This window comes from Manis pentadactyla, chromosome 8, assembly GCF_030020395.1.
Source record: "Manis pentadactyla isolate mManPen7 chromosome 8, mManPen7.hap1, whole genome shotgun sequence".
NCBI classification, from domain to species: Eukaryota; Metazoa; Chordata; class Mammalia; order Pholidota; family Manidae; genus Manis; species Manis pentadactyla.
Genome location: NC_080026.1, coordinates 3265606 through 3284004, shown reverse-complemented (window position 1 = coordinate 3284004; position 18399 = coordinate 3265606). Strand labels below are relative to the sequence as shown.

General features: G+C 63.9%; 1 protein-coding gene across 28 annotated transcripts in view; it reads left to right on the top strand.

Annotated features, from left to right (window-relative positions):
- Positions 1–18399, top strand: part of BIN1 (bridging integrator 1) — a 50299-nt gene that overhangs the window by 23119 nt on the left and 8781 nt on the right. For 11 of the 28 annotated variants that reach the window (XR_008998796.1, XM_057505428.1, XM_057505433.1 and 8 more), the window contains exons 2-12: positions 3004–3084; positions 6052–6106; positions 6301–6395; positions 6756–6851; positions 7802–7909; positions 8602–8694; positions 12422–12507; positions 12698–12773; positions 14050–14132; positions 15477–15521; positions 17712–17859. Coding sequence is in view for 27 of the 28 variants with exons in the window: in XM_057505428.1 (XP_057361411.1) it covers positions 3004–3084; positions 6052–6106; positions 6301–6395; positions 6756–6851; positions 7802–7909; positions 8602–8694; positions 12422–12507; positions 12698–12773; positions 14050–14132; positions 15477–15521; positions 17712–17859 (966 nt within the window). In the remaining variant the exon portion in view is untranslated. The remainder of the gene's footprint in view (positions 1–3003; positions 3085–6051; positions 6107–6300; positions 6396–6755; positions 6852–7801; positions 7910–8601; positions 8695–12421; positions 12508–12697; positions 12774–14049; positions 14133–15476; positions 15522–17711; positions 17860–18399) is intronic. The other 17 variants (XM_057505430.1, XM_057505436.1, XM_036884050.2 and 14 more) reach the window with 3 other exon arrangements.

The window sequence follows — 18399 nt, the reverse complement described above, 5'->3', positions numbered from 1 at the left end:
CCAGGCCTCAGTCAACATGAATGCCAATTCTGACCCTAATTCTAGCAGCTCCCTCCCAGAACCAGCTCTCTGTGGGTCAGGCTGCCTGCTTTCCGTATACGACCTTCCCATTTTGCCTGACAGGAGGCTGAGGCTGAGATGGAGTGACTCTGACCTCAAAGGCCATAGCTCAGATTAGCCAGGGGTCAACCAAAAACACATGTGTCCACCCTGTGCCCAGCCTTGTGCAGGATTTGAGGATGTGGAGAGGGCTGGGCACTGTTTCTGACCTCAGGCTGTCCATGTGGCAAGACAGGGTGAGAGGCAGATACTCGGGCACATTGCAGAGCACTAAGGAGGGCAAGTCCCGGGTCCTGAGTGGTGCAGTCATGTGGGGAAGGGAGAGGGCAGGGGCAGCCTCACAGAGGTGTCACTTGAGCAGGGTTTTGAAGGCTGAATAGGAGTTTGCTGCCTGCGTGCATGCCCATGTGCATGTGACTTCTGGCTAGCCTCTTGGGATGTCGTCAGTCTGCACCGGGCAGGAGGTTGGCTGGCATTCAGGCCAAGCTCCAGGAGGATGATCCGCAGGTCTTTCAGGGGATTCCAGGTTCTTGCAGGTCCAGAGACGTGCCTATAGACCTGAACTTTAAGGCCTGTTATTTTTATTTTCCGGACAAGGCACTCGAGGCTCAGAGAAAAGTAAGGGTCCCTTTTCCCAAGCATCTTCTCACTGCCCTGCAGGCCCGCTGTGGCTGGTCTTTCTTAAAGCCTGGAGGTCTCCCCAGTGGCTTCCACAGTCTGTGTGCACCTCTGGGGCCTTGGAACCCTTGGCAGCCCTGATGGCAGGGCAGGGCTTGGGGGTCCTTTGCTGATTGAGTGCATCTCCTCTGGGAGATGGAGAGGGAGGCATGGACAGGACCAGCTCCCCGGCTCTTGCTCTGTGGGCTGGCCAGGCCCTGCCCCTCTCCTGGGGAGCCAGGGCTCACTCTGTGGCCCCTGCTACTTCTGAAGTCCCTTCCCACGTCCTGGTCTGTTGCTCTCTGGAGGGCGTGGGGCTGTAGGGCGGTGTCTGATAAGGGGTGAGTCACCCCCCAAGCCCCAAGCTCAGCGCTGAACTGCGGGCCCCTCTGCAGCCCCACCCCGTGTGCGCGCAGCACAGCTGGGGCCGGCAGCCAAGGGAGTGGTGAGCCTGGGGCTGTGGGAGTGCCGATGCTCTTGCTCATGGTGGTTTGGTTTTGCATTTCTCCTCTCACTGCAGAGTCAGCCCTTGGTGTCCAGCTGCCCTGGCCCCTGCTGTGTGTCCTGGCCATTGCAGCATAAAGGTGCTGGTGGGCCGTGCCCCTGTGCTCCCCTGCCCTTCGTCCTCCTGACACTCACACCCTCCCTCACCATCCTCTGTCACACCTTCTAGGGACCTTGAGTGGTTTGAGATTCCCTGGGACTGTCTCCTCACTTTTGCTGTGAGCTCTCCCCTCTGTCTGAGCTGCCAGTTGCCCGGGAAATCTCCCCTGACTGCCTGGGCTGCGTGGGATCCCCACCCTGGGCTCCCACAGTCTCATGTGCGTCCCTGTCTCTCGGGGCTGGAGCTGTGTCTGCTCGCTCTCTGCAGAGATGCCCCGGGCCAGGCACAGGGCAGGCGTTTGCTGAGAGACGGCCGAGTGTCCCCCATGTGGAGAGAAGGGCCTGAGAGGTGCCTGGCCCGTGCAAGGTGGCACAGGCCATCCTGGGGCCGGGCAGGCTGGGAAGGGTCCAGGCTCTTTCTGGGACTGGGTGTCCCTCGGGCCAGGACCCTGGCCTCTCTCCTGGGCCGGCGAAGCTGAATTCCGGGCAGCGTGGCCCATTCAGCGTCTCGGAAGGGAGCGTGTAGCTGAGGGGTCGCTGGGGTTGACCTGCTGGCTCTGGCAGCTGCTGGGCCGGCCCGCAGGGCTCCTCTGGGCGGTGGGCCTGGCCCTTCTGACTCATCCTTGCCCCGGGCCCACCTTGCCCTCCACCTGGGTCTCCTCTGCCTCGGCATCCCCCGTCTGCACCCCCATCTCTGATCTTGCCTCTCCTGCCTCCCGCTGCCCTCCCTGTCTTCGCCACTCTGTTTGCCCCTTTCTCTCTGTTGTCCTCGAGGGCCCAGGGCCAGGGAGCAGAGGCTGGAGGGGGCCCTGGGGGGGCCTGGCGGGCAGCGCTCCTGGGTGGCCGCCCCTCAGGCGCCTGGCCCAGCTCTGTCAGTTTCTAGGTCCCCCCTCTCCCAGCCTTGGGTGTCCCTCGGTCTCTCCCCTCCTGTCCTCTCACTTCCCCTCCCCGTCACAGCTGAGGAGGCACAGCTGCGAGTCACCAGAGGCAAGGGTCCGCCCAGGCTTCCACCTGGGAGGACAGCGTGTGGGGCATGTGGCGTGAGCCCGTGTGTGTGTGTGCCCTTGCACACGGCTGTGGATGTGCGCATGCGCCGGGGTGGGGTGGGCAGCAGGGCCTGCTGGGCTGTGGACAAGGGAGGAGGGTGGCTAGATGGGCCCACATCTGAGCATCGTCAGGTCGGAGCTGACTCCCGGTGACTTGAAGAGCCTGCCCCGCCGCCCTCACCGCACTCCTCGCCTGCCTGCGCGGCCGCCTCCCAGCCGGGGGCCGCTCTCCTCTGTCTGGGTTCTGAGCCTGTGCCCGGGAAACGGAGTCCTGTGGGCTTGGGGCGGTGCCTCTTGGCCCCTCTCCTGCCAGGTGTGCAGGCCAGTCACCCGGGGGTGCAGGGTGAGGTCGCCAGGAGGGCCGCTGTCTTTGGAGCCCCCTTGACGGGTGTTGGTCGCGGCAGCAGGCCTGCCTGGGGGGAGAGTCCTGGGCTCGGGCCTGCCCCTGGGGGTCCCAGCAGCTGTGAGACTGAGGGTCCTGAGGGTCCCAGCGCCCTGGGCGGCGTGGCGCTGGCCACGGGCCTCGGAGACCCTGACTGGGGCGGGGAGGGCCCATGGGCTTGGGGGCCGGGCGCTCCTGGTGAGGCCGCTCTCTCCCCCAGGGTGACGGTCTTCCTTCCTCCCTCTGCCTCCGCAGGTCCTCCAGAAACTGGGCAAGGCGGATGAGACGAAGGATGAGCAGTTCGAACAGTGTGTCCAGAACTTCAACAAGCAGCTGGTGAGCGTGGGTGGCCCTTGGCCTTGGGGGGCTTGTGAAAATGAAAGTGTGGCTGACAGGTGGAAAATGTCAAGAGCCAAATTGGTGGAGCAGGGGAGCTTGGAGACGGGATCTGTGTGGGCCGGCGCATCACGGAAGGCTTCCCGGAGGAGGGAGCACTGCACTGGGCACGGACCATGGGAAAGAGGAGGGAAGGGCAGGGTATGAGTCCTCCATACGAGATGGAAGCTCGCTGGGGGGAGGAAGGGTGGGTGGGGGCAGGCAACAGACTGTGGCCTGGTGCTGGGAAGCCTTGGCGTCAAGGCCAGCGGGAGCTGTAGAAGCTCCTTGGGAAGAGAGTGGCTTCTCAGGGTTCCATGTGGGCACCTGCTGAGCATCAGGCACTAGTCAGCGGCTGTGATAGGGAATATGGTCTTCGTGGAAGCAGAAGGGGCCGCCCCTTCCTATGGGAGGCCTAGGAGAGGGTGTAGGTCACCTGGCTGTCAGCAGCTCCCAAAGGGGCCCCGGCACCCAGGCCACCCCTGCCCCTGGAGTGCTGCGAATGCAGCTCACCCGCCTGGTAGCCACCCTGAGTCCCCCAGGTGGGCCAAGCTCTTCCTCCTGGGGGCACCTGCAGCTTGCCCCCAGGGGGCATCATTGCCATTTGCTTCTATCACTGAGAAGGGCAGGTCTGCCTCCTTCCTGTTCTCAGGGCCCGCCCAGGGCTCGGCTCACAGCCGGCGGCCTTGACTGCTTGGGGTAAATGTCGGCTGCCGCCAGAGGGGATCTGTGCAGGAGGGGACATCCGTGCCCTCTAGACCCACTGCGGTCCGGGTCTTCAGACCACGCAGATGAGGGTGTCGAGGACGCCGGGGGCACTGTGTGGGGAAGGGCGGGGTGCTGGATGAGCCGCGCCATGGAGCTGTGCTGGGCAACGGTCCTGGGCTGTGGCGCTCTTCCAGGCTCTCTGGTCCGGAGCCAAGAGAGGGGACAGCGGCTCCAGAAATTCACCCGCCCCAGCTGCTCTGCGAGGAGTGTGCTAGAGCCCCAGGGACCTCCACAGAGGCGTTCCGCGGATGCCCTGGTTGGGGGTCCAGGGAGGCAGTTGGGGAGCGAACACAGACACCCTGTGCTGGTGGCCGCAGTGCTGCCCTGCGGGAGGCGGCTGAAGGGAGGGCTGTGCCTGAGCCTGGGCTCTGACGGGGGTGCATGGCTCAGGGGCGCAGCTGCAGCTCACACAGCGGAGGGAGAGCTCTGGGCAGCCTCTTGCACATTTGTGCCCTGTGTGCCTGCTCACAGCGAGACCTTGTTTGGGCAGCACAAGGGGCCCTGGTACGGCCTGCGGCCCAGGCGAGAGCAGCGGCCTGCCCAGGGGTGACCCTCCTCGGGTGCAGCGGCCTGCCTGGGGGTGACCCTGTGACCCTCCTTGGGTGCAGTGGCCCGCCCAGGGGGAACCCTCCAGCAATCCGGGGCCCAGAGGCCGAGGCTGTGAAGCCTCCCGGCTCAGACCGTCTCTGTGTCGCCCCAGGCAAGTCGCAGAGCCGGCTCTCAGCTTCCTCGTTGGCTGGGCGGGGAAAGTGGTTCTGGGAGGACGCGGTGCTCTGAGCACACCAAGGCCGGAAGAGCGGGCCCTGGTAGGAGGAGGGACGGCCTGCCTTGGGGCACAGCAGAGGTTTGGGGGTCCCTGGGGGGAGCCTGCTGGAAAGCTGTCCTGCCTGCCCGGCGATGGAGAGTCGACCCGCATCGGTGGAGACCACCTCTCACCTCCCAGCCGGGCCGTAGCGCCGTAGGGGTGCTGGTCTCTGGGACTGTGGCTCGCTGCCAGTCCGTGTCTGTCTGAGCCTGCACCAGGGCGAGGGGACCCAACCCACGGCTGTCACCCACGCGTGGGCAGCGTGGGCAGGAAGAGGCCAGGAGGGAGCCCGTCCCCCGCAGATGCCAGCCGCAGGCCCTGCAGAGGCTCTGCTCTCCTTGTGGCCCGTCTGAGGACATTGCTGCATAGCCCTCTGAGGCTGCCACAGGGCTTGGCTTGCTCACCACACTGCCCGAGCCCCAGCGGTGCTCCAGGCACTGTGCGGCACGCCACGCTCATTAGCTGGCGCTCTGCCAGGCAGGCTCCTTCACTTCAGGTGACAGATGAAGAGACCGAGGCTTGGAGAGGTTAGCGCCTTGCTTGAGGCTGTGTCTAGTAAGGTACAGAGCTGGGTCTCCATGGCCCCAAAGCCTCTGTTTTCATCTTCACGTGGTTTTTGGAAACTTCTGCATCTCACTATTGGTGGTCTCAGACCTCCTCTGCTGGCCTCAGCTTCCCGGTGGTGTCTACGGGCAGGAGAACTCGCGGCCCTGCCGCGGCCCCACCCTCTGGGGGTCCACGGCCTCTGGAAGACCCTGAGGCAGCCACAGTCCCCCCCTCCCCACTGCTCAGGCCCCCCGCAGGGCTGTGCCCTTCCCTGACGGACCTGCGGCAGCCTGCTGGTTCGGGCTTCGGGAACGAGCGGTTGGGTGGTCCACGCCTGCTCCTGTGCTTGCCGGTCCCCGGTCCGTGGTTGTTGGGGGCAAGCCTGGTGCACGCTGCTCCCATGACACACGTGTGCTGTGTCGTGTGTCAGCAGAGCCCCCAGCATCTTGTCCAGTCTCTGTTTCCTGCCTTCCTTCCGGGGCTGTCAGTGGTGCTTGGAAGAGACAGGTGCTGACATGAACTCGGGGAGAATGTCCCTTGGGGCACAGGGCCCCCGAGTCAAGGATGGTGCTGAGAACACAGTGGGTGCCCAGGACGTGTTCGTGGCCAGAGAGGCGGGAGCCGCTGTGCTTGTGCGGGGCCTCTCGCTCTTGCATGCCTCTGCCTCCCCGGCCCCCCAAAGCCCGGACCAGGGCAGCTGCTCGGCGCAGCTCTTGGGAGCAGCCCGTTTTCAATGCAGGTGGGCAGGGAGGAGGGGTCAGTACGGGTTGTGCCCCAGGCCCTCACCCTGTTTTGCCTTTTCTCTGCAGACCGAGGGCACCCGGCTGCAGAAGGATCTGCGGACCTACCTGGCCTCAGTCAAAGGTAAAGGGCAAGTCGGGCTCTTGGGCAGACCTGGCCTTGCAGGCGGCTTCGTGGGACAGTGAGGGGGCCTTTCCGTCATGCAGCTGATGGGTGCCGAGCTGGGAAGGTGCAGCAGAGTCTGTGGGGGTGCCCCTGCTGCGCCCTGGCTTAGCGGCCCACGGCCCCGGCTGCACTGTGGCCCCTCTGCCCCACAGCCATGCATGAGGCCTCCAAGAAGCTCAGTGAGTGCTTGCAGGAGGTTTACGAGCCTGACTGGCCTGGCAGGGACGAAGCGACCAAGATTGCGGAGGTGAGTGTGGGCCAGGGGGCCGGCCGTTCCTGGAGGGCCCTTCCAGTCTCAGCTGCCAGCTGGCCCACCTTCCCTCGCCCTCTGGGGCGAGCACTTTGGTTCCCAGGCACTCATGTGCTGTGTGATTCGCGCGTCACCTCCCCTCTCCAATCCCCCTGGCCCTGGGCCTATCTGAGCCTCACAGCTGCCCCACAACAGGCTGCAGGGCAGGAGCTGTTACCCATTACAGTGAGGCAGCTGATGTTCTGAGTGGCCACTGCTGTGCACAGTGGGTCTGGGGCCGACCCCCAGGCCCCTGGGGAGCGCGGGGGCTGAGTGTGCCCAGGCCCCATGGAGCACCCTCGTTCCTGCCTCCTGCAGAACAACGATCTGCTCTGGGTGGATTACCACCAGAAGCTGGTGGACCAGGCGCTGCTGACCATGGACACATACCTGGGCCAGTTCCCTGACATCAAGGTGAGGGGCCTGCTTTGTGGATCTGCCCTGCTCTGGCCTGGCAGCCTGTGCAGAGGGAGGTGGGTGGGAGGCCCGGGGAGGGCAGGCATCCCCCTTGCCTGGCAGTTCACCCCTCCAGAGCTGCTCCTTCCGAGGCCAGCATGCCAGCTCCCACACCTGGGTCTTTCAGAGCTGAGGGTTTTGGGCCAGTACCTGTGGAAGAGACTGCATAGGGTGTGTGTGTGGGTATGGCTGTGGCACTGTGCAGTGGGTGTAAGGTCATCTGAGGTGTACTAAGGGGCTTTAAGGCCTGGGCATGTGTCCAGCACAGGTGCCCTGTGTTAGGCTGTGTGCTTGGAAGGGAAGTGTATGCAGTCATGTAGGTTGTCTGGTGTTCGGGTGACTGTGTACGGTCAGAAAACTTGTGTGTCTGTTGTGCCTGGGAATGTGCTGGGGGTTGTTGATAGGCCAGGGTCTATACTTTGGCCATGGAAGCAGAGGTGCCCGGGTGGTGACTGCGGTCATTCTAGACCCGATCCCCTGGGGGTCCACGCTCCAGCCCTCTCAGCCACCCGAGGCAGGTGCCTCATGGGGAGTGGAGAGGCTTCAGTGGTGGCCTAGGAGAAGGGAAGCCTGCGGCCCGGGAGGCCCCTTCAAGGAGCTGAGGGCCAGGCCAGGGAAGAGGCTTAAGCAAGTCCAGCACAATACTGGCTGGTGGGTGTGACAAAGGGGCAGGTGTCACTCGGAGGCGGCTTGACCTTCGTGTGGGAAGAGACCTTGCAGGGCCAGCTCTGGGCCACCAGGAGTGTGCGGCAGTGCCTCAGTGTGTGTCGGGAGCCCTCAGGGGGCCTGGGTGTCCGGCCGCATCCAGGTCCCCGTGCCCACGGCCCAGTCCCCTGGGCCCGGTCCGGGTCAGGTCTCAGCGTGGGTGCCAGGCCTCATACAGCCCTGCACCCCTGTCTGTCCCCCAGTCACGCATTGCCAAGCGAGGGCGGAAGCTGGTGGATTACGACAGCGCCCGGCACCATTATGAGTCCCTCCAAACCGCCAAAAAGAAGGATGAAGCCAAAATTGCCAAGGTAAGGGCCGGAGGCGGGACCGGGAGGGTCTTTAGGGAGACCAGTGGGGGCGGGGTGCCAGTGGGAGCCTTCCTCCTGCGCTGGCATCCTCAGCCCCGCCGCTGCGGCTGGGCCTGTCCCAGAGCTGGGGGTGGGGCGGTGCTGGGCCCAGGGCGGGGGTGAGGCAGGCCCTGTGGGGCCTGGGTGAGGGCTCACGCCCCGGCCCATCCGTGGTGCCCGCTTGGGCCCAGGCCCTCTGCCCTGCTCCCAGGCCACTTTCCAGGGTGAGCTTGGGTTTCGCTGGACTGGTCCTGCCCAGCCGGGCGTGCTCGGCGTGGAATTCCATCCCAGGGTCTGATGTGACCCTGTCTCAGCAGGAACAAGGCGGGGTGGGCACAGGGCTGGGGCCCGCCGCGCCCTCCGTGGGGAGAGCCGAGGGCGGGTCCCACCGCCGGGCAGGACCCTGCTTGCCGAACCCTCTGCACCGCTAACAATTCTGACATTTTGCTTTGCAGCCGGAGTTCACCCCCTCACTGTCCCACTATTGATTCTCTCAGCCTCAGGGGCGCAGGCCCCTGCCGAGGTGGCCAGCGTGTCTGTCACCGCGTTTGGGACGTTTGGACTCGGTGTTTAACACGCGTGTCTCTGTTTCTCTCTCCCCACCCCCCTCCTGTCTCCGCTCCCCTTGCCTTGACCTCCGCTCCCGCCCCCAGCCTGTCTCGCTGCTTGAGAAGGCCGCCCCCCAGTGGTGCCAAGGCAAACTGCAGGCTCACCTCGTAGCTCAAACTAACCTGCTCCGAAATCAGGTGACACCAGCTTCTAACCTTGCACGTGCTGGCGCCCTCTCGTCTGCTGTGTCCTCGGTCGGGTGCCTGTCTTGTGCTGCCCCGGGCGGGGGAGGGCTCAGGCCCTTTTCCCGGTTGGGAGGCAGGGCGGGTTTCAAACGCCTCTGGCTAGAGGGCTGCTGCTTCAGATGAGACTGAGGTCAAATGTAGGAGGCAGGTAGAGGCTGGGGGCTCTGGCTGACCTAGGGTGGGCCCAGGCCTGCTGCTGAGAGCCGGGGTCCGCAGCAGTCCCGGCATTCTCTGAAGTCCTAGCCTCCGGGGACGGCTCGGAGCTGTTTGTCTGCTGTGGGAGCTCCGGCAGGGAGGGATGTGATGTGACTGGGGCTGCTGTCCTGACATGCCCTGTCCTTCAGGCGTCCTAAGCACTGTGAAGCCATCCTGTATAGGAGACAAGCCTGCCCTGAGGGGCAAAATCTCCTTCCCAGGGTCGCAGGGCCACCTAGTGGCCAGGCTGGGGCTCACCTGGCTCAAGCCCTGGGTTATTAGCATAGCATCCTGGTTGGGGTGTCTCCCTGTGGGTGGACCTGCCACTGCTGGTCAGACTCATGGGGACCCTTGGGACCTGTGGGCCCCCATGGTTCCCCTGGAGGGGTTACTGGGAGGGCATTACATTCTGGCTTGGATGCTAAAACCTGGGCCTAGAGGGCTGGCTCTGTGGGAGTTGATGGAGGGCAAACTGTCTGCACTCCAGTGAGCCTGGAGGGCTTCCTGGACAGGCACTTTGTATAAAACTCCTGAGCGATCCTACTACCCTGGCAATACTCCCTGTTCCCGGCGCCTGCCCTCAGGATGCCGGGTCCTGGGTGAGCACTGCGCTCGGGGACGGCTGGGTGCAGCGCCTGGTACGGGTGGCTTCGCGGGTCTCCCTCCTGTTAAGCTGACGCGGCTCCAGCGCACCTTCGTGGTCCCGGGGTTGGGGCGGGCAGCCCGGGATGCTGGGTTTCTCTCTGGGCAGCGGCCCCATTTCTCCTGGTTTCATCATCTTCGTCCCTCGTGTCTTGAGCTCTGGGCTCAGCAGGGGGTTCTGGCCCGGTTCTTAGCTGACCCACTGCTGATTTCCTTTAGGCCAAAGCTGTGGGCTGCCTTTGGAGGCAAAGCTGTTGACAGCGTCAGCCTGGGTTGGGGTGACCCAGGATCTCCCGAGTCTGGGGAGGCGGCCTGCCGGGGAGACGTGGGCAGGGCGCGTGGCCGGAGCCCCCCTGTCCTGCCTTGGAGCTGGAGGGCATGGGGCTGTTGACCCAGGGCCAGAGTTCCTGCATGATTTTCCCTGAGATGGGTTTGGCGGAGACCAGGTGAACGCCTGTGTGGGGTGGGAAAAGCCCCTGAGAGACCAGGGTGCCTGTGGCCCCTCCTGGGCTCCTCGGGCACGTGTGGTGGGGTCGTGCTGGGAGGTCCACACGCCTCTGCCCCGCCACACCCCCCTTAACCACGCGGGGGGCTGAGGCACGTGATCTCATCTTTGGCGGTGGACTGAAGACGTGTGTTTCTTGGCTGAACTGGCTTTCCAGTTTGGGTTCCATTATTGAACGTGTCCTCCTTCTGCACCCCCCACCCCACCTCATGCCCGGCTGGAAGCTGGGGAGCGCTCGAGTCCCTGTGGGCAGCTGGCACACTTGGGGCCCCAGGGCTGCCCGGCTGGGCGCCGTGACTCGAGACACGGGGCCTCGTGAGACGATGCTCTGTCCAACTGACCAGCTCCATGTGTGCCCTGGGCTCATTCTGAGCTGCACTCCACACTTGCCAATCTCCCCAGACCTGCCTGCAGGGCTCTCGTGTCCCGCTGCACGGTGAGCAGGCTGGCTTCGGGTCTGCTTTACACGTCCATCAGGGTGCAGCTGAGCCAGCGGGGCCCCCCAGTGGACAGCTCTCCCCACTCCCTGCCACCCCAAGTGCCTCAGAAATAGCCGGAGGATGAGGAGTGTGACTCTAAGGGAATGCAAAGCACAGGCCCTGCCTTCCGGGAGCTCTAGAATGGAACCGCCCTGTTCTTTGCACTTTGCTGGGGCATGTGAACAGGCCTTAGTGCACGGTGACCAGCTGCTGTGCCATCATCATGTCACTGTCGCGACTGCTCATTTGGGGAATTAGGACTGGTGTCATGGGGTGGGGCCGATCCCTCACGGAGAGGTGGTTTTTGTGGGTAGAGGGGCTGGGCAGTCAAGGCAGGTCCTGGCGGATGTGGGACTTGAGCCAGACTCCTGGTGGGTGGGTGGGAGGCGTGCACGAGTGTCAGGCTTGTGGGAGCCCCCCATTTTGTGGGTTCTGCAAACTGTCATCAGCAGACCCCAGTCAGGCAGGGCGGTTCCTGAGGAGTATGGCGGGGATGGCCAGGCCCAGGGCCTGGAGGGCAGGCCACACCTGATCCATTCCAGGTGTGGCAGGAGGCACGCATGCTTAGAGACCTTTCTTTTTTCTTTGTTTCCTATCCTATCTGTATTTTTTAAATTAGATGTTTAAATGTGAGGCAGAGAGCTCACACACTTCAGCAAGTTCCAGTGACCTGAAGGTGACTGCAGGCAGGAGGGGTGGTGGCCGCTCTCCTCCGGTCGTCCCCAAGCTCCCCCAGCTCAGCGGGGTCAGGGGCTGACTCGGGCCGATTCTGGTGTCTGAAGCTGGTTGCAGCTGCTGGGTGGGCTTGCGAGATGGTGTGCTTTGTGACAGTTCGGCATTCTGGCCCATCGGCAGGCCTGAGAACGTGAAGCTGCCGCTGGAAGTTTTCTCCTGGGAGGGGCCCGCCACGTTCCTGGGCTGTGACTCAGGCCCTGAATCCAAGTCACCCCGTTGTCACTGTTCCCAGCAGCCCCTCCAGAATGAGTAGCAGAGCCCTGCTCGCTGGATCTGACCCACTCCCACCCTCACACTGGCCCTCCGCCCGCGGGGGGGGTGCTTGCTGCCTGGTTCCTGACATTGAGCTCTGCCATGGGGCCTTAGTGCCGCTGCCTGGGGCTGCAGACAGGCCCGGGGGGTGCAGGGCCTGCCCTGGGGACAGCGGGCAGGCCTGAGGAGCCGGCACGGGCGCTGCCCAGCGGCCCAGCTTCTCCCCTGGCCCTGCCCGCCCCGTCTTCCCCCTGGCTTTCCTGGCCTCTGTCTAGTGGGAGCAGGGCACAGGGTAGGGGGGCTGGGTAGGAAATACTGCCCCAGGGAGGTGAAATGCAGGCTGGTGGTGGAGGCTGAGTAGGAGCCCACCTTAGAAAGGGGAATGGAATGCTCAGGACAGCCAGCAAGGGCCAGGCCCTGAGAGCTGGGCAGCAGGCTGACAGCCTGAGAGGGGTTCCTGGTGAGTGGGCAGGGCCCGCACCTGGCTGGGTCTGAGGTCTGCCTCTGTGCCCTTCCTGTGCCCCAGCCCCCCCACGGGCCTCTTGTCCTGTGCCTTCTTCTTGGGTCCTACTCATCCCCTCCCTCCCTCCTGGACCACCTGGGCCAGATGGCGAGGGGTACTCCCTTCGGTGATGGCTGCTCTGCCCTCCTATTCCCCGGGCGCCCCCTGGAACTGGCTATAGAGGCGCAAGGGCTGTCTGGGGTGGCCCGCCCGGTTGTCCACATTCAGATTAGCCTGTCTTGCCCAGAACCTGGGTCCCAGGGAGCTGGGCAGGAGGTTGGGGGAGCAGGTCTTGGTGGGGGCCTGGCCTGGGCTGGTCTGGCTGGGACAGAGGCCCAGCAGAGGGCAGTGACCTGTCCTGCCCTGCAGGCCGAGGAGGAGCTCATCAAAGCCCAGAAGGTGTTTGAGGAGATGAACGTGGACCTGCAGGAGGAGCTGCCCTCGCTGTGGAACAGGTAGGCCAGGAGCAACGGGCCCCGCCCCCTCCCGGGGCTGCAGCTGTGTCCCTGGCGTCTGGGCCCTGAGCCCTGGGCCCCTCGGGCTCTGCATCCCTGGGTGAGGCTGGAGGGTGTCACATGTGAGGCTCTCTTGGGCTGCCCACTCTGGCCCATGTTCACTTTGCCTTTTTTTCTCTCCCACCTGCAGCCGCGTAGGTTTCTATGTCAACACATTTCAAAGCATCGCTGGCCTGGAGGAAAACTTCCATAAGGAGATGAGTAAGGTAGGGCCTGGTGACCCTGAGGGCCTCAGCCTCTGGTCAGGGCCAGGCTCCCGCTTCTCTGCTGGGGTGGGGTCGCGCCCCGGTGGCCACCGTGCCTCCTCTGGGTCCCAGGGAAGAGCTCCCCACCCAGAGTGTCTGGGCCCAGTGGGAGCTGCTGGGTGCATGGGGGTGGTGGTGAGCGGGGTCCCCAGGTCCAGCCCCAGTCCCCTCACTGCTCCCTGTCCTATTCTTGCCTGGACAGAACCAGCCCCCTTCAAACTGTCAATGTGAACGCAGGAAACCTTGGCCCAGGGAGCTCAGTGTCAGAACGTGATGGTGGTTTCCCAATTTGTGGGCAAATAGTAAATAAATTACTGGGATTTTTCTTAATTTTTAATTTTTCCCACATGTTTTTTTTAAGACATTAAGCAGATCTGCTTTCTCTGCCAGCATTTGGCATATTCAGAAGGGCTCTGATTAGCTTAAATCCCTATGTTGTATTCTTTTCATTTTAACTTCACTGACAGTTGAACGGCAGAGGCGAGCTGGGGAGAGGAGTGTTGGCAGTGGGTGCATCTGACTCTGTCTCTTGGGCTCAGAGGAATGAAGTGATGGTGGTTGATTCCAGGCCCAGGACAGGAGGAGGAGAAGGCAGCATGTGGCCTCTCCCGAGTCACTGTCCTCAGTATGGGGACCTGCCTTTTAGGCCTTCCCTTCCCTTTCTACATTTCCTTCCTCCCTCCAAAGATTTGAGACAACTTACGAAAAGTTTAGAGACCAGAAAGAGGTGTTTGGGGAAGGAGACATTCCTGTAAAGTAGGAGGAGAATTCAGCTCTGAGGTTCCTGGTAGCCAAGGCAAAAAGAGAAATATTCTCAGTGATGGGAATCATGTGTGCACCAGATGAACCTCTTGTCTTGCTGGTGTTTTTGGTAAATCTCTGGCAGTTGAAGTGTGGTCTGAATGCATCTTGGCAAAATGACCTTCACAATTAGGATCAACAGCTTCTTAGTGTTAATTGCAAAAAAAAAACAACAGTATGAGCTTCTGTGGCCTTTTAGGAAATCCTTGCCAGTAGGAAGAAGAGAAACAGCTTTGGCCAGGCAGTCCACTTCATTTCCCCCCTGGTTTTCCTCGTTTGGTGCTGGTTCTCAGTTCCCACTGATGGAGAAAAAAGAGTTGTTTCTGGTAGGGGCAGGGGTACAGGAAACGGGCACAATAGGGGGAGAAGCAGGGATGTACTGTGGAGACTGGGACTCTTCAGTGGCCCCTCCTTCCACCTGCTGCTCCTCCTGCAGCTCAGCCAGAACCTCAACGACGTGCTGGTGGACCTGGAGAAGCAGCACGGGAGCAATACCGTCATGGTGAAGCCCCAGCCCAGGTGCGTGGCCTCCCTCCAGCTGTGGGCAGGTGTGTGGGGGGTCCTGGAGAGCTCCTGGGCTCGCCGACGCCTGCCGGGCCGGGCAAGGCTGGCTCCTGTGCTCTCGTGGCCTCCCTGTGTTCAGGGGAGCAGGTGAGGCCGCCCACTCCTCAGGCATGTTCCACCAGGGCAGGGCCGTGCTGGGCGGTCTGCAGATCACCCGAGCTGGGCCTGGCCTTCCCTCTGTGGCCGGGGGACGAAATGATTCACAGGCAGCAAGGGGCCGTCTGGGAAGTGAGCTGTCCTCCTAGAGCACCACCTTTTCCCTTTCCTGCCCTGGGAAAGCCCACGGCCTTGGATGGGGGCACCGGCACCACACCGTTCCTGTCCTGGGCCCCTCAGAACCCCTCCCACAGCAGGAGATCCCTGCTTCCTGAGGGGAAGTGAGAGGGGAGAAGCCCTCGCCTGGCTGTGGCCCCTGGGAAAGCGCAGTGAGCCTGGGATTTCCCTTCCTTTGGCCTCTCAGCGGGCGGGGTGGGGGAGGGATGGGCATGGCAGTATCGCTTTCCTGTGTGACACGGGCCACGGTGTCTGCTTCTGGGGGTGGTTGGGTCATTACTTAGTACTGGTAAGGTATTCAATGGACATTACTGACCCCTTTGCCCCTGAAAATGAAATAAAATATATGTGATGGAGAGAGGGGCCCACAGGGTGCCCAGAGGCTGAGGAGCTGGGGAGGGGTGGCGGGCGAACAAAGGTCAAAGGCAATTTCCTAGGTCACAGCTGGGAGGAAGGTGGCCCCTGGGCTGCCCCCGTCTGGCTGGAGGTCCAGTGGGCGTGTCCAGGGTGGGTGAGGACAGTGAGCTGCTGCCTCCTGTCCTGGGCAGTGCAGGCAGCGGGGACCAGGCTTCCCGTGGGGAGGGCTGGCCTGAGGGCAGAGGAGGGTGGGGGAACCTCCTTGGCACCAGACTGGCCCCTCTGCTGGGGCCCCACACTGGCCAGCTGAGCCCCACTTATTCCTGGCCCTCTGGCCCCCGGCACTCCTGGGGGCTGCGCCGTGAGCAGGGCAGGTGGCCAGTAGTCCTCCCCAGCCCCCTGCAGCGTGCCAGCCCTCTCTGCTCATCTTGCCAGTGCCACTGCCTGGTGCCTGGCAGCATGCCAGGGCCAGCTGGGCCCCAGGACTGGACAATGGGGTCCCAAGGGTGGGGTCAGGCCCTCGTCTTGGCCTCTGGGCTAGGGGAGGCTTGGCCCCTTTGCCCTGCTCTGAGCACTGGCACTGGGGTGCTGGTGGGGGATGGAGCAGGCCGGCCCCAAAGCAGACATCTTCCCAAAATGAAGGCCTCCGTGTCCCATCTGTTACCACAGAAAGAAAACTAAACTGTTTTCCCGGCTGCTCAGAAAGAAGAACAGGTACCGGCACAGAGCTGCATCATGGGGGGCCGACGCCGGCCCCCGTGCATGCGCCAGCGCCGCTCGGAGGCGCCCCTAACCCCGGCCCTGTGCGTGTGCCAGCGCCGCTCTGAGGCGCCCCTAACCCCGGCCCTGTGCGTGTGCCAGCACCGCTCGGAGGCGCCCCTAACCCCGGCCCTGTGCGTGTGCCAGCGCCGCTCGGAGGCGCCCCTAACCCCGGCCCTGTGCGTGTGCCAGCACCGCTCGGAGGCGCCCCTAACCCCGGCCCTGTGCGTGTGCCAGCGCCGCTCTGAGGCGCCCCTAACCCCGGCCCTGTGCGTGTGCCAGCGCCGCTCTGAGGCGCCCCTAACCCCGGCCCTGTGCGTGTGCCAGCGCCGCTCTGAGGCGCCCCTAACCCCGGCCCTGTGCGTGTGCCAGCACCGCTCGGAGGCGCCCCTAACCCCGGCCCTGTGCGTGTGCCAGCGCCGCTCTGAGGCGCCCCTAACCCCGGCCCTGTGCGTGTGCCAGCGCCGCTCTGAGGCGCCCCTAACCCCGGCCCTGTGCGTGTGCCAGCGCCGCTCTGAGGCGCCCCTAACCCCGGCCCTGTGCGTGTGCCAGCACCGCTCGGAGGCGCCCCTAACCCCGGCCCTGTGCGTGTGCCAGCGCCGCTCTGAGGCGCCCCTAACCCCGGCCCTGTGCGTGTGCCAGCGCCGCTCTGAGGCGCCCCTAACCCCGGCCCTGTGCGTGTGCCAGCACCGCTCGGAGGTGCCCCTAACCCCTAACCTGACTGCCGTGTGGCGCTGCCCTGCAGCGGGGCCGGGGCGCGCTCTGTCGTGTGTTGGGGGCAGAGAGCATAGGGGTTGCTGGGTGGGAGCGCGGGTGGCACTGTGCTCTCTGCACCACACAGGGCCACTGTGCTGGGCCGGCCGGGAGCATTAACAGGTGGGGAGTGTAGCCAGAAAGCAGTCCTGGGGGCTTACGGGGGGGGCTCCTGTGGCACGGTGGTGGTTTTAAAAATCGTATGTGTGTACTATGCTCACATTGCTCATATACATGCTTTAAGAAGGCACATCCGTTCCCATGAAACACGGTCATAAGAGCGAGAAGGTGCTGCGACGCGCTCCGTGGCCCTCCCATCACCTACCCGCCCGGGGGGACGTGGTCACTAAGTCCTGTGTGTCCTTCCAGGCTCAGCCTGTCCAACATGGGGCCTTGCCTCGTGTGGCTGGTGGGGCCAGTGTGACTGAGGAGCCCAAGTCTTCATTTTATTTAATTTAAAAATCCGTGCGAACGGCCCCCATGGCTAGTGGCCTGTCTCGGTCAGCCGCCGTTCTGGAGTTTATGCGGGTGCCAGTGTCGGCTCCTCTTTCCCAGCCCTTTGGCACCCTCGTGGTGGGCTATGGACACTGTTTGCCCTGTTTTCTGTGCTGACTGATATGGCTCAGTCCTTGGCCCCCTCGTCCTGGCGGCCACCACCCTGTGTGGGCACCACCCTTTAACATGCACTCTGCCCTGGGCCTCTGGCTGGTTTACTGTGGACAGGCCCGTGGGAGCAAAGGTGTGAGGCCATGACGGGGGTGTGGGTGGGCTGTGGGTCCTGGGAGCTGGGTGCACTTGGCGCTCTGGTGTGAGGGGTGGACAGGCGGAGGCCAGCTGAGAGGCCCTCTGGGGTCAGCTGAGGCCCAGCCCGGGCGTGGGGCTGCGGGCGTGTGGGCCTCTCTTTGCCCCCAGGATGCTCAGCTCTCTGTACTGTGGGGCTGGCCTCTCAGCAAGAGGTGGGGGTGGAGCCCCAGCGGGCGGTGGGCCTCTGGGCCGGCTCCATGCGCCTCCAGGACTGCCGGCTGCCCCGGGGGCCAGGACTTCAGCTCCCAGTTCTGCCCTCACAGCCACTGTCCAGAGCAGACCCCATGGCCAGTGTGTGGGGCACACGTCCTTCATTCTCACCCATTCTCATGCCCATGTGCACGTGGCTTCACACATGGATGCAAGGGACACCCTCGGGCACATGGAGACATCACACTTTCACAGTGGATCAGTGTGGAATGGGCCACACGTTGACCCACGTGGACACATGCTCACTCACACGTGCACACACATTTCCACATGGGGGTCCCCGGGCATCTGCAGGCGCATTGTCTGTCAGAGGCACACCCCCTCTTGTACGCTGGGACCTCCCTCCATCCGGCTCCTTCTCTTGTCTCGCCTCTGCAGTGATAATGCTCCTGCCAAAGGGAACAAGAGCCCGTCACCTCCACCAGATGGCTCCCCAGCCGCCACCCCCGAGATCAGAGTCAACCATGAGCCGGAGCCACCCAGCTCGGCCACAGCTGGGGCCACCCTCCCCAAGTCCCCTTCTCAGGTAGGCAGGTGTCTTGGTGGCCTGTCCCCTTCCCTCCTTCCTCTTCCTTCTGCTTTGCCGTCTCCCTGTCCCCCAGCCCCACCCGCCCAGGCTGGCCCCTGTGGCCCCTGTGGGGCATCTGTGACCCTCCCCTGCAGCACCCCCACCCCTGGCCTCTGGGGCTCCTTGGCTCCTTCCGTCTTCCTTTCCTCCTGAGATACAGGCTGGGCCTTGGCCGCAGGCATTCAGGTCTGCTGAGCGGGCTGTGGGTCCCCCTCTCCCTTTATAGGGGTGGCAGGAGAGGGGCTCAGTGAGGGGGTGAGAGGTGGTAGAGGGGGCAGGCCTGGCTTCTGGAGGAGCCTGGCCCACGCCCCCCAGGTCTCTGCAGTGTCCCCAGGTGTGGCCAGCGTGGAGCTGGAGAGGAAGGGGGCGCCTGTTGCCTGAGCCCCGCCCCGCGGTAGGCAGCCCTTGCTTGTAGGGTGCGGCCCTCGGGCGCTGATGGGGATAGATGAGGAGCAGTGAGGCGAGCCCCCTGGGGGAGCACCTCCTCCGGGCGGCGCT